This window comes from Mixophyes fleayi, chromosome 6 (genome assembly GCF_038048845.1).
Source record: "Mixophyes fleayi isolate aMixFle1 chromosome 6, aMixFle1.hap1, whole genome shotgun sequence".
NCBI classification, from domain to species: Eukaryota; Metazoa; Chordata; class Amphibia; order Anura; family Limnodynastidae; genus Mixophyes; species Mixophyes fleayi.
Genome location: NC_134407.1, coordinates 169887816 through 169903546, shown reverse-complemented (window position 1 = coordinate 169903546; position 15731 = coordinate 169887816). Strand labels below are relative to the sequence as shown.

General features: G+C 38.4%; 1 protein-coding gene across 4 annotated transcripts in view; it reads left to right on the top strand.

Annotated features, from left to right (window-relative positions):
* Nucleotides 1-15731, top strand: part of LOC142094735 (trafficking kinesin-binding protein 1-like) — a 49100-nt gene that overhangs the window by 6950 nt on the left and 26419 nt on the right. For all 4 annotated transcript variants that reach the window (XR_012677703.1, XM_075177164.1, XM_075177167.1 and 1 more), the window contains exons 2-3: nucleotides 10520-10797; nucleotides 12770-12964. Coding sequence is in view for 3 of the 4 variants with exons in the window: in XM_075177164.1 (XP_075033265.1) it covers nucleotides 10520-10797; nucleotides 12770-12964 (473 nt within the window). In the remaining variant the exon portion in view is untranslated. The remainder of the gene's footprint in view (nucleotides 1-10519; nucleotides 10798-12769; nucleotides 12965-15731) is intronic.

Genomic DNA, 15731 nt, shown 5'->3' with positions numbered 1-15731 from the left:
TAGTGAAGTGGCCAGAATTAGTTCCCAAACGCCGCAATTCCCGGTGAATTGCAGTGTTTGGCCCCGCCCCTGCTGTCGTTTGCGTCATTACATCACGGGGGTGGTTCAAAAATGACACGCATTTTGCAGCCCCCAATCCCCCCCTCCCTCATCACGCCCACCTCCCCCGGCAGGCTCCCGGAAACCAACTTTCTAAAGTTGGTAAGTATGCTGTACAGTCATAGTCAAACGTTTTGAGAATGAAACAAGTATTGGTGTTCACATCTTCTGCTGCTTCAGTATTTTCAGACCTTTTTGTCAGATGATGCTATGGTATACTGAAGTAAAATTACAAGCATTTCATAAGTGTCAAAGGCTTTTATTGACAATTACATTAAGTTTATGCAAAGAGTAAATATTTGCAGTGTTGACCCTTCTTTTTGAAGACCTCTGCAATTAGCCCTGGCATGCTGTCAATCAACTTCTGGGCCATATACTGACTGATGGCTGCCCCTTCTTGCCTAATCAATGCTTGGCGTTTGGCAGAATTTGTGGGTTATTTTTTGTACACCCGTTTCTCGAGGGTTGACCACAAGTTCTCAATGGGATTAAGGTCTGGAAGTTTTCTGGCCGTGGACCCAAAATTTCGATGTTTTGATCCCCGAGCCATTTAGTTATCACTTTTGCCTTATGGCAACATCATGCTGAAAAAGGCACTGTTTGTCACCAAATTGTTCTTGGATGGGTTTGGAGAAGTTGCTCTTGGAGGATGTTTTGGTACCATTCTTTATTCATGGCTGTGTTCTTAGGCAGAATTGTTGGCATAACACAGGACTGAAGGTAGCGCTCACCTTTCCTTCTCCGAACAAGCATTTTTCCAGATGCCCCAAACAAACTGAAAGGGGATTCATCTGAGAAAATGACTTTACCACAGTCCTCAGCAGTCCAATCCTTGTACCTTTTGCAGAATATCAGTTTGTCCCTGATGTTTTTCCTGGAAAGAAGGGACTTCTTTGCTGTCCTTCTTGACACTAGGTCATCCTCCAGAAGTCTTCCCTCATTGTGCGTGTAGATGCACTCACACCTGCCTGCTGCCATTACTGAGCAAGCTCTGCACTGGTGGTGCCCTGATCCTGCAGCTGAATCAACTGTAGGAAACGGTCCTGGCACTTGCTGGTCATTCTTGGGCGCCCTGAAGTCTTCTTCACAACTATTGAACCTCTCTCCTTGACGTTCTTGATGATCCGATAAATGGTGGATTTAGGTGTAATCTTACTAGCAGCAATATCCTTGCCTGTGAAGCCCTTTTGTGCAAAGCAATGATGATTGCATGTGTTTCCTTGCAGATAACCATGGAAGAACAATGATTTCAAGCACCACCCTCCTTCTAAAACTTCCAGTCTTTTATTCTATCTCAATCAGCATGATAGAGTGATCTCCAGCCCTGTCCTCGTCAACACTCTCACCTGTGTTAGCAAGAGAATTACTGACCTGATGTTGGCTGGTCCTTTTGTGGCAGGGCTGAAATGCAGTGGAAATGCAAATGTTTTTGGGATAAAGTTCATTGTCATGGCAAAGAGGGACTTTGAAATTAATTTAAATTAATCTGATCACTCTTCATGACATACTGGAGTATGTAAATTGCCATCATAAAAACTGAGGCATCAGACTTTGTGAAACATAATATTTGTCATTCTCAAAACATTACTGTACATCAGCAATTTTATATATTTTTGTTATATAAACAAAAGGATATGGCAAATATTGTGCTAACTAAGTGTAGTAAATATTTAGACAATTTCATAGAATGAGGATCATTATTTTTTTTTCTGTTATGTGCACAGCTGGAGTGTTTGCTGTTGATTGAGAAAAAAACTCGACTACCCATTTCTAATTTCCTGATCTAGTCACAAGTCTGTAATTGTTTCATATAACATTAAATATTTAAATATATAATAAGTTAAGCAATCGGTTATCAAAACTTAATACACAGCACATATCCTTGTAGTTTTCAGAGCAGTGCTCTAACATCAACTATAGATGTGTTTTATTGATGCTGTAGATCTGCTAATTCCCAGCCCAGTATCCCACAGGATGTTCTCACAGCTCCACAAGTTTTATTGCCTAACTGTAAGCTTTTGTTATCTTGGACATACAAATGTAAAAGGGAATCTTGGCAAGAGATAACTTGCTTTAAAAACTCTATAGTGGGAAAATATATATTCAAAATAAAATCCTTTGCTTTCTTAAATGGTTTAAAAAATGTATTTTCAGCACGTACCTGAGCACAAACTCTGATCTGCTTTCCGATGTGTCATTCTGCCTCTTCAGTACACTGATGTAATTCTATCTGAAAGTCATTGGGCAGTAACTTGGCACTGGGACTTCAAATGTTAGTAAACCCATGGGTCAAAGAGGCGCTGTGGTGTGAAGTGGGACAAATGGCACTTTCTCCTGCAAATAAGGTCCTCCATTGCGGAGCTTACTTTCATCTGAGTTCCTCCCCCACGTTCCAGATGAAGGAAGACCCAATGAGGTGAATGTTACCATTTGTGCAACAGGGATGGGGAATTAATTTTTAAAGCCACTTTTGTTGGTTTTGAGTAGATGGTAATTCATTTGATATAAGCAGATGAAGCTGCTGATAATAAATGTACAGGTGCAATTTCTGGTGAACAGTAAATGTAAAAAAATAATGCATTTATCAATGAGTTTTAAGCTTTAATTCCAGGGCGAAACAGTTGTTTTCGCTGGAGAAACGCTGTTACCACTTTGTACAATTTATCAAAGGAAACATTGGAAAAATCCGATATTTTCGAAGTTAACCCAGTTTGATTATAAAGCTCAGTCTAGGGGAACGGTGCACAGGGTCTATTCAACAAGCATTGAAGGCGCCACTTTTTCTGTCAAAACCCTGATAAGTTAATGCCCTCTAACCAGATTCTGTGCTGTTTTTCAGTCCCATTGGAGAGGAGAATCACAAGTGAAGAGTCCTTTCTCCTGACTCTTCTCTGGCTGGGTGCACGATCCTCCCCCTCCTTTCTGTCCCTCTAGTAATAGCCACAAGATCATTTAGCTGATTGGCATCGTATTCTCCACCTGCGAATGGATCCCTATTAGTGTGCCTTAAAAGTGTGCTGTAGTGGACTTCTTCTTACCACATTTCCTTCAGACTGGACGCTCCAGGCTGCTGTATTATTTTTCAGCTGGAAAATGCAGGGTGAGACCGATATAATAGTTCTTCCATTATTGTATTACAGTGAAGGGGATAGGCAGTCTGTTGCTAAGTAACTAAGTCCCATACTGTGATAACACTGGAAAACCACAGGTCACCTACCTGTAACGTAATAACCCTCTGCAGAATTATAGTTTTACATGTAGATATATTATGATGGTGGCACAATCATCAGACGAATAGGAGCCCTTCCCAGCTTCCTCACATGTTGTTTGATGTCTTAACTACTGCAAATCAGTCTGTAATAATGTATTAGAAAGCATTTAATGTAACAAAAAGATAACACACTCCACACCAAACAATTAAATTATGCCTATGTCTAATTCTTGCACAATAATAAAATGTAATGTTCTTGTCAGCGCTAGTGCCATATCAACACTCGTATAGACATTGTATATATGCTGCTTGTACAGAGAGGTCAAACCAGATATAACTATCACTGCTCATGCACAGTGCATACAACAGGGACAGATCCTAAAAGAGAAGTCTTTCGCCACTGCCAGTGTCGAAAGATACCTCTGGTTATGCTAAGTGTTCGCCAGGACAGCCACTTTTCACTGGTCCTTGTCCGGAACGACAGTGTTGAAAAGTTACGACAAAGTTTAAAAAAAAAACATTATCGCTGCGATAAGCGCTGATAAAAAAAAAATTATACTTAATGCCGAAATTGAGAGTGAAATTTACACTTTGCTTACATATAGAGTATTTTACATTTTGATATTCAATGACACTGTTTAGTTACCTCTGCTCAGGTAATAATCATTTTCAGAACGGACATATTTGTTAATAGCTGTAAAACATGTCGTCATTCTTGTCCTCTTTGTGGAAGGAAACTTTTAATCTGATAGGTTGTCTGACCTTCTTTCATTGTGGAATGGACAGATATTGTAGGGGCAGTGAAATGCCTAAATCTTCATAGATCTGTGGTACTGTCTTATTGTCTCCTTTTGTGATGAAAATACTCTGCACACATTGGTGTATTCAGACATAGTCAGGAAGACATTGTAATGCGCCCTGATCTCTGATCTAGTTTACATCCGAGCTTGGGCACACCTAGTCTGGAATCTTAGGATGGGATGTGAATCAGACCTGAACAAAGCTCCTGTGTCCTGGGCATTAGTGCAGTGAGGCATTTATTTTTCTCAATGACGAAAAAACCCACGAGAAGTTTTGCAAGTGTCCATAATAATCTTTTTATTAATCAAAGTACAAATATGTAAATGCATCTAGTATTGAGCAATCTAACTGTAATTATTAATTGTTTCTGGCCCCACTCCGTGGAGCCAGAAATAATTAGTTAAGTTTTGTTACGTAAGCTGAAATAAGAGTAAATTTCAGTAAATATCATTTTTTATGCTTTGAAAAATTAAACAAGTTCATCTAAAGACTTGTTAAACACTTGTCTTGTACATTTTTACAGAACACCAGTTGTCTGAACTTGTATAGTTGTCTCTGTGACTCAAGGTTAATATTCCGGCAAGTAGGTTAAGGAGACCTTTGCATTTATTATTGTGGATTTAGAAGAAAAGATTTGCCTCTGAAAATACTGGTAATAAAGATTATAAGTTCAAACATATGTGATTAACCCTTTCACTCACATGCACCTACATAATTTGTTGCTTGAAGAAATAACAGCAATACAGTATTCTGCTGCCCTCTCGTGTTCAGATAGTGGTACAACAAAATTAATATTTTGCTAAATGTCAGTTTTGCATTTGTTGTTGAAAACCCTTATAAAAACACCAGTGCGTGATATTTTAACCTACATATAAAATGTGTGTGTGTGTGATAAATTGTCCATTCTCAGGACAACAGTGGTTTGCCATGTTTTTCATCATGTGTGACTGTGAACTATTTTTATGCATTATTGAATATCCCAATAAATCTGTTTTTAGTGTTCAGAAATCAGATCCAAAGGAAACTATTCCCTTTAGAGGACTAAGAAAGATGTTCATTGTAACAGATATAAACTTTTATCCCTACAGTTAAATGATCCCTAAATCTTAAATATAAATATATAATTTTTATATACAAGAGCAAGTAATAACTTTTTTTTTTTTGGTTTTTTTTTTTGGTTTTTTTATTAGCATACCTCCCACCCCTCCATATTTGAGGCCTTAGTCCTGCCATCCAGATTGATGGGAATGTTGGCAAAGCTGCGATGAACGGGTGTTTCCATGGCAATGAAGGGGTTTGGAGGGGAGAACAGGGCAGCCTAACGCTTCAGAAGCGCTGGGCATGCCCCCAGTGTGACATGGTTATTCCACTGTCCCAATGGTGCCTGCCCAGATGTTGGGATATGATATAGCGTCAACATGTTCTACAGTGCTTTACAATTTGAAACAAATACAGTAATAAAACAAGACTTTGTATTCACAGATAAAGATAAGAGGCACTATTTGCAAGCTTACAATTTAAGTATATATGGAAAAGTTCCATTACTTTTTACATAATTTAATATGCCTGTCTATTATTTAAATTTACTATGCAGAAAGTGCAAACAATTCTGTGAACAGCCATTTAACACTGAGAGAATCCTACTCTGTTGATTTAGATAGGAAGTATTCTACCTAGAAATTCCTTCTACAATTTTTTTTTTAGCTGTAATATCTCTTGTTCTGATAATTTTTTTAATTTTTTTTATTATTAAACTCTAATCCCATTTATAATTTTCATATTAAAATTAATTGCTGGTGGGTGACCTAAAGAATTCAATCTTTATAGTAATTTTCACTCCTGAAAACCTTTTGACTCCCCTTAGATAGTTGGTTATTAGCCACAAATAGCTATACTTTCCACATTGTGGCCGTGTCATGCCATTAGTACACAATTTTTACAAGTGAAATTATTATGAAATTCTATTAAATGCTTAATGCATCGCACATAAAATCTGTTGTGTTTCTAAAGTCACAGACTGACTGGTAGTTCCCACCTCTGTTTATTCAAATAATTATTTTTGAAGAACGCATATTTACTGCGGAAATTATAATGTTTGGGGTTTGGTTTAACAAAACTTTTACTCAACACACCAGATTATTTAAAAACAACTAATTTTATCTTCATGTTTATTGCAGCGATGAAAGTAATTTTGCAGTGATAAATTACTACTTTACGCCACTTAACATTACCTTATCGCTGTGGCAGCGGAGACGTACACTGCTGCCACAGTGTAAAATATCTACAGCTTTAGGTACTTATTTCCATGAAAGTCCACATTCAGCTCAACTGAGCATGTGTAGGGGCTTAGAAGTTCTGGCTGTTTAAATAAAAAATATTGTATGAAAGTTATTTTTTTTTTGTTTTTTTTATTCTTCAATGGATACAGTATAGCTTTTATATTATATCTGTGTGTATGTATATGCATATGTGTGTGTGTGTGTGTGTGTGTATATATATATATATATATATATATATATATATTACACACACACACACATAAAGCAGCAGATAGACATAGAATAGTCCGGTGTTGGTGCGGACGAAACGCGTCGAGAGGTTACTGTTATTTTTCATGTCCATCCGGGATCACTGTATATCATCTATTGGATCCGTGTTTGCTGTACAGATATGCCTGTTATCTGCTACTTTATGTGTAAGTAGCTATTGTGCACTTAATAAATTGTATGTTTAAGATTTTACATCTGTGGCTTCCATCTTTGCTTCATTCCTGAGACACCTTTTTATGCGGGACTATGAAAAATGTGTGACCTGCTTCCCTTGGGATATCTGATTTGATAAGCCTTAAAGATCATCATTCTGGTACGCATATCCACACACAAGAGTGTCTGGTGTATTAATTGGATCTTCCTTGCACATAGACCTTTGGTCCATCTCTCTGGTGATAAGGTTATATTTATTCTAGGACCTTCCTTAGTCCCAATATATATTTTAATACTACACTATTTTGCGCCTTTGTCCTCTTTTACCCTCCATTTCTGTATGTATGTATGTATGAGTTATATTACCTCAATCTACCCATGGCTATTTCCTGTGGGATGGGCAATAGTCTGTTCATTTTAAAAAGTATCAAAATAATTTATTGTAGTAATCAATTTTTATGTCTATTTATTAGTGACATTCTGTAATGGAGCTAACAGAAGAGGTTTGGGAGCGGTACAAGTATCACCACCATACTTAATAAATAGGTTCGCAAATGCAGAGGCATTGGGTAGTCTTTGCTTTCTCTCCGGAGGGGTTATGACTGATGATAGCAATGTTATCGCCTGTGATAACCCCTATGAGACATTCAGAAAATGACTATAGTTTGGAGAATGAGAATGAAAGACAGCTGGAAAACACCAGGCAAAGCAAAAGAAGGGGTGGTATTAGCATGTTGGCACACACCGGCTGCGGCCCATTCATGTCCTGTGGCTGCCAGCATGCACTGGAGAACTTATATATGGTAATTTTCAGATCAAGCTTGTCTAAAAATAATTCTGTTATGTGTGGAGTTAATTTGTAGCTATACTAAACCCCAATATATTGTAACTTCCAGAATAACCATAACAAACAAATGAAAACAACCCACAACAGCGAATTGTTCAATGACATGGCAGCGATGAGCATCACTCATTTCATTTGCAGCAGGAGAAAGATTCAGGTCCTGACCAATGCTAGGATCCACTTCTGCTTTTAAGCACAAATGTTGGATGAAATAAAGCTACCCTCAAATATGTAAAAAAAACAACAAAAAAAACGTGGGAGAACAGAAGTTCACTGCTGGATCTGTCTATACATCAGAAAACACCTTTAAAGACCCCAAAGGTCTAGACCTCTTTATAAGTCCTCTGATAGTGATGTGTGCTTAATATCTTTGGCTGCTGGAACAGGATTTGCAAATGGTTTTTACAAGCCAGGATAAGCTTCCATATCCTGCATCTCCTACATAAAGAATAACCTATTTATTTTTATTGAAAAAAACATAAAATTAAATATTGTTTGCATGTTTTAGTACAAAAATAAAAGCGCCCAGCAGCCAACAATGTGAAAATTCTCTTCTCCAATAATATGGAATATTTGTGGCAGGAATCGTGAGATAATCTAGGGGATTTGGCCACAATATTGAATAGCTTCCGTGTGGAATCTCACAGAACATGCACATGGAATGGAAGTTCTGGCTGTTCTGAAAAGATTCTTCCATTCTGCGCAGCGCTGTGAGTGTCACGAGAGTGCAATCAGTAGCGCCCAGGAGATTTGGTAGTCTAACTAGGAAATATAATCAAACTCTGCCTCTCTCCCTGTATCAGTTACTGGGAAAAGGTTGGCTGTGATGAACCGTCCACAGCTGCCACCGTTGGCTGACATGTACCCAATGCAAATTGTTATATTAAACCCCCAAATATTATCATTTTCTGAATGTTTGATAAAAACAACCCTTTGCTTTAAATTTGACAAAGGGCAAAAAGTTTATTTCTAATTTTTCCAAGGATAGGTCTTAGCTTTGGTTCACCCACATCATACATCATAAGGGTAACTACTGGCAGTAAACCCTCTGGTGGTAGTTTCTGCAGAAAAGGCTTCCCTTCTCTTTCCATAGGGGAGTCTATTGATAAAGTATGGCAGCAGTACCTGACTACTGCCCAACCTATACTATCACTCACACACATTAGTCTAGTCTACGACAACAAAACTGATGTGTGAATGCAAAGTAAATGGGCAGCTTTAGTTGGCAGCAGTTTCTGCCAGTCTCCGTTCACTTCTCTGCTCTATATCTCTTCTTATAATGAATACACGAACCACGCAAGAGAGAGAGTACTCGGATGAACTTCCCATATCAATATTTTAATTGTGCTAATTAACTAGAGACCAACAAACCTTAGAGCAAAGCAATGTAAATTTTACCGTGGTGACTTATAATGAAATAAGGCATGTGCAAGAGTTATTAAAGGTGCCTTTCCTTACATGCTGCAAATGTGAAGAAACTTTTAAGCTTCAAATTATAGTGGGGCAGGTGATGAGGTGTATGCATGCCAGTTTGGGAAGCGTACAATCTGCAAATTGTACAGTGCGTGTCCACATAACAGACCACATGCATGCTGATTGGCTTACACTTATGACTGGCGGTGCAGGGGAAGGAAGTGGTGATCTAACATAGGCAGAGTCCAGTAAGGGAGTGTATTGCGTAATTGCGAACAAATTAATATATACGCCTATCAAAAACGTGTCAATTGTGGGTGACTGAAGGCATGTATATTATTTATTTTTTTTCATTTTTATTTTATTTTTTTATTTTATTCCATGCTAATAGCGAATATATTTCACTATCAAAACAAGTGTGTGTTTAAAATATTGAATGTATTTGTATCTGCTGTGTGCCTGACTTGGCGCATAGGCTACTGGTGCAGACGTGTATGCATCTTGTGATCTGTCCAACTTTGCATATGCACGCAATTTAAGCATTTAAGTAAACACATTTTATGTCTGTGAATTGGGCTGCAAATACATTGAAACGCATTAGAGACAGTATGTCTAGCCCTAAAAAAGACCACCGATTCTGAATAAATATGATGCAAAACCAGATGTAAATTCAGTTTAACGATTACCACATTTCAAGTATGGTGCCGTCTGCTTGGGCACTGAACCGACTTGTCGTTTAGATAATCGCACACATCTACCGTATCTTTTAGCGTTCATTCCCAACAGCTATTTCAGTCAGTGTTTTGCCAGCTTACATCTACTTATGTCTGGAATATAGTGTTTGCTTTTTATTGATATAATGGATGGGGGATTAATCTTCCAATGTATAGGTCAGTTCAATGGAACTCTATTTTTGTTTGGTTTGATGAAGATATATGCTGCACTTCTTGGCAGGTGTGGTGCTCCCCTGACCCCTCCTGATGATGTATTTGTGTTTGTGTGGTCCTATATAGCATTTATTCTACACCATACAACAAATTTCAGGCCCTTTTCATTTTTAATTGGGGCTTGGCCCAAACCTGTAGTTATTTTCAATAGTTTTACTTTATACTCCAACAGATGAACATTTTAATAATAAAAATTTTGGTATTGGCAAAACTCTGTGGGGCATTCTACAATGATAAAAGGAGAAGGACTTTGAAGCACTGTATTAATCGAGATCACTTTGAAACAGGATCAAGTATGTCCTTTATGGAGATTTGTCATGTCAGAAAAGCCATCTATGTAACACATTGTGAGGATGGAATTTCTTTTCTGTCAGTTTCAGGGATTAATACAATGTACATATTCTCATTTTTACAGAAAAACAGAATCTCTGCTGGAATGTATGTAGCTGGGGCCACTTGCAATTTAAATGTAATATTGTGCATCTTTTCTGTTTTCTCATAGGGCTGTCTGCAGTAGCCTAGCTGAAGGAAGGCCAGGATATCTGTTTTGCCTACCGGAGCACGGGTTCCTCAAATCTTCAGTGCATGGCAGCCTGCTTCTCCCGCTGACTCCTGCCAAGCTGGACCCCTCCGAATTCTGTGAGGAGGCTGCCACATACCCATCGGTCTTCCCCAGTGATCACCAAGCGACTGCCAGCAATCCTACAACTCAGGACAATGAAACACCAATAACATCAGTGGAGAGCAAGCTTTGTGTCAAAGATGCTTCTACAATCACAGGTGAAGTAACCCAATACTGGAATGTTATCATGCCAACGCCATAAGTGTCTGCAAACCTTCCAACTAAAGACGATAGTTTGTGATGGTGTGATTACCCCCATCATCAGTACTGTGTATATATAAACATTTTATTGCTCTGGAACTCTAGCTATCGTACATATTTCAGCTGCTGAACAAATTCCATACAATATTTACTAAATGCCCATAAACCTGCACACGTTCTAGATGTCTTTATGCTGGCCATATCACGGGTTGAACAACAGGGGGCAGTGATGAGTCTCTCTAATCACATAGTCCAGGTTCCCTAGCTGCAACCTTCAACATTACTAGAATCACAGGCTCTTCTGCAATTGTTTTAAGGACTATGACAATTGAAATAGTCAAACGTTATTATCTCAAACTATAGCCAACCTTTACCTATGTCATTAACCTTTTAGACAGATGTCATAATTAGCAGTGTTGCTGTGTTGAAAAGCTCAGTAAATTGGTCACGTACTGACACAAGTTACCATGTGAGAAACAACAAACATTTAATTCTTTTCATATTCTGTCAGTTGCAGATTGCATTGATTTGCAGAAATAGTGGGGAAAAAATTGCTAAATTTTTGTTGTTGCGATTTATTTGTTGACTTGCTAAATGGCAAGTGTATGAAGGGCAAATTGAACCATTAATTCGATTGGTAATTTTTGAAGGTTTAAACCAAACCCATGATAAATCTATTGTGTTTTGTATATTCTTCTATATACAGTATTATATCATATTCTATACTATATACAAGATTCTATAACATCTCTATAAACATTTATAAGAAGTTACCGATAACACTATAACTCAATCTGTCTTACCGAAAATTCTATTGACTGAGACGCTCCAGCTCACTATTGCAGGTGTTGGTTTATATTGATATACATTATGGGATTATTTACATGATTTGAATATACTATCTGAATAACATGGTTTATTAAATATCTACTATATAAATGCCTAGTGGCGTGTGTGGGAAAAAAAAAACCAAGCTGCAGCGCCACCTGCTGGGCAGAGTTATACACTTACCTATATATTTCTTGAAGGAGAAGTGACAGTTGGGAGTGGTTGGTAGTTGCCGGGGGTGACAGTGGGGAGTTTTTAACACCTTAAGTAGCTTTGATGAAGGATGTGGTGATGAAGATGAAGGATGAGGTGATGGAGAAAAATGATGAGGTGGTGACGTGGACAAAACCACGTTAAAAAAAGGCGCTTGCTTCGGGAAGTAACGCTCTTCCCCTGAGGAGGCCTGGGCTAGGCTTAAATGCATGACAAGAACCTTTTTAACACCTTAAGTAGCTTGATTTGACTAGAATGCATGAATATCATGCACGGGTTAACTTGTATAATATATATCTATACAGCAAGAAGTGACTATTACAGTGGTTGTACTGTTTTTTTGTTGAGAAATAGTTTGTGCTTAATTCTAATATTGGAAATGTGATGTTAAAATTATAGAATGTATGGGAATGAGCCCATAAAAAAACCATTCAACCTATATATTTTTTTGTATTGTGGTTATTGGTGGAAAAGACATTAGCAGTGGACAGGTGTGAGTGAGCCTTCAAGTGAAAATCTGTTTTTAGCCAACTGATTAAGAAATATTAAGTTTTTAATTAACATATGCTCTGTCACCCTTCTCATTTTCTGACATTGCCTGGCTAATAAGTAATAAGTCATTGAACATGAGCAGTCAGTCTGGTAGTTGACAAAGGAACCGGAGATTGAAAGGGTTATTACAGAAATTCCTTCTTTGTGTTGAACAATCAATCAGAGAATTTCTTAATAGATTTATTTTTAATTTTGTGATGAATTTGCAGTGGTTGTATTGGGGATGATTTAGATGTGAGATGTTAACTTTTTACACTTTTCACAAAAATGCAACCAGAGTGTTGTTTTTTCGGAGCACCCCATTCATTAACCCTTTTTTTTTCTTTCCGTCCTCAGATGTGTGCACAACTGGGGATGTACCAGAGGTGGAAATCATCAGCCTGCTGCAAGAGCAGCTCCCGCACTACACCCTGCGTGCCGATGCCATGTTTGGATATGAACATGACGACTGGCTGCACACTCCACTGCTTCCCCCCGACGTTCCTCTCCACCTCAGCCCTGAACAGATAGAGGAGACCCTGAAGTATTTCCGTGAGTTAGCTGTGGCTGCCCATTGGGCATCATGTTTTTTTCTTTAGATTGTGTATGGTTATTTTTCTATAATTTAGGTGGACACCCTATTGCTCTTCATTTCAACCGCATCTTCCAACATATGGTACATGCATGCATGGTTTGCATTTCAACAGTAACTAAAGAGCATTCTTTGTCATATACTGCTATAAATGTATATGTGGCATACATATAAATACCTTTCTATAGTTTTACAAAAACATCTTCTTTTGTAAAGATGAAATGAGAAACTCAACTCAATTTACAATTACATGTAATCACTCAGTCATGTGTGCATGAGCTGCGTTTCTGCTGTGTCGACTCTTGTGCCTGCTGTAATCTCTCTCTCTGCTCCTTACTGGCCCAGAGTGCAGATAGTGCTGATGTGAAGTGCCCAGTTCAGACATTGGCATACAGGGCACTCTTGTTACCACCGTATGGTGAGGGGAAAGGACATTTTTTCCCCCAAAACTTATTTTTCTTTGCGCCTCTAACAACTTAAAATGTAAAAAATAATAATAAAAGTGATTACAGGTACTTCTTAAAGCTGTACTACCACCTAATATAAAAATTTTACTAATATGATGTCTCCCTTAGTGGGTGGTTCCATGATGCTGGCGGAAAGGGTGGGGGGGGGGTGGAGAGTGTGAGCAGAGAGACCATCAGGAATTGTTATAAAAAACACAAAAAAACAACTTTATTTCTTGTTGGTCCTCCAGCTCACCCACCTCCTCCACCACCATTTTAAAATGGTGTATAAAATAGACTTGCTGATTCTGTATTACATAACCAGCGGAGCCCCGGGAAAAAAACAGCTGCTTGAGGAACCTTAGAACCTTTGAGGTGATCACATTAAGGCAGCGGTTCCCAAAGTGTGCGCCGTGGCGCTGTCACAGGGGTGTCGCGGCCAGCAAGAGAAAAAAAATCTTACCAATCTGGCGGTGCCTGGGACCCAGCATCCTCCTCGCTTCTCACTGAATGTCGGGCGTGACGTTATTGTTCCCAATATTCAGTGACAAGCGGCAGGAGAGAGGAGGATGCTGGGTCCCGGGCACCGGCGGATTGTTTATTTTTTGTTTGTTTTTTTTTTCTCTTCCTGGCCCCCGGGATGCAGAGGGCGCAGAGTGGGGGGGGGGGCGCAGAGTGTGTGGAGATATAGGAAGGCACAGTGTGTTAGCTGTAAATTATTGTTTGACAGAAATATAATTGAAAAAAATATATAAAATTATTCTTTTTCATATAGCTAAATAAGTATTTCTGTCCAGACCTAAATACTTATTACGTTTGACCCAACTACTTATAAAATGGGACTGCTCGGTAATTATTTTGGAGGGGTGCCTTGAAAAAATTATGGAGACTCTAAGGGTGCCGCGAACTGCAAAAGTTTGGGAACCACTGCATTAAGGTGTTGGGCAAGTTGAATCCAGGTTATTTTGCACAGTATGCCCCAGGCACATGGGGGATGGACTGTCCAGGTATTTATCCACAGCACTTACTCAGTGAGAGGTTAGGACTATAGCATGTGTACAATACACTCCTTGTTCCTTATCCTAGAAGGAAGCTGTCCTTTCAAATGATGAGTGGACTTTGCACTGGCTGTAAATACAGAAACACACAGGAGAGCTTCCTGGTGTAGATGTAAGTTAAAGGTAGAATAGCTAGTCGTAGATTAGGTATTATATGAGTACACACATAACAAGGAAAGCGCATGTCCCTCATGTATTCTGCATTATTCAGTGAGCATTCTGATGGTGCTCAAGTCTGTTCCTCTGGGCTTATAACTGTTCATATTAAACCGTTTTATTAATTCGACTTTTTTATTTGCTGTTTATTTTGGATATTAGATCAGTCATATATTAAAGTTGTTATTGAATACAAGTTTTATCTAGGAGTTTTATTGTGCTTTTTCTGCCATAATCATTGTAAGCTATAAGTTTTCTTGATTTTTAGTTAAGTATTCAGATTGATGTTATTTTGTTTTGTTTTTCTATTATAGCTATACACTGATTTTAGGAGCGGACTCTCTTGAATGCTTCTAAACATCGTTATATATTATGGGGATATAGGTAGTGTATACATAAACGTCGAAGTATTTTTTTTTCTTGTGGAGGGGGTTGTACTGGTCGCCATCCTTGTCTCTCCTACTCGCTTATCCTCAAGCATGTGCTCTAGGATGACTCATTTTCTTCAGCCTCTACCATGGGGATACGTCTATATAAAACATGTTTCTTTCATGTTTTCTTTTTACTTTGGAGAGCAACTATTTTCTTATATTTTAAAATGAATTTCAGTGTATACCTCAACGTCACAATTTTGCACCCCCCAAAAGCCTTGCGCCCTAGGCTGCAGCCTAGTCAGCCTATTGGATAATCAGGCCATGTTCAAGATGTAGTCAGTCATAAGTGTCATTTGCATGTAGGCGTGAATTGCATGCAATTGCGTTCTTTGGCATAAGATCTATTTCTGAACACGTGCAGAGCTATTTCACGCAAAATACGCCACGCAAAAGGACTTATGTCTGAACATGAATCGGGCCCTGTGTGTGTGTATTTTGAATGGAAAGGTTGACATACTGCTTGCCTTAACCAGGTGAAAGTCAACTAAATCTTTTTCAGCACTTTCATAAATGTAATGTTACTCTCTTTGCCTTGTTAAGGTGAGCAGTAGTCCACCTTTTCTATTCCAAATATATACACACAATGTGCGCTATTAATTTTATTTTGCCTTTAATATCAGTCAGCTGAAAACA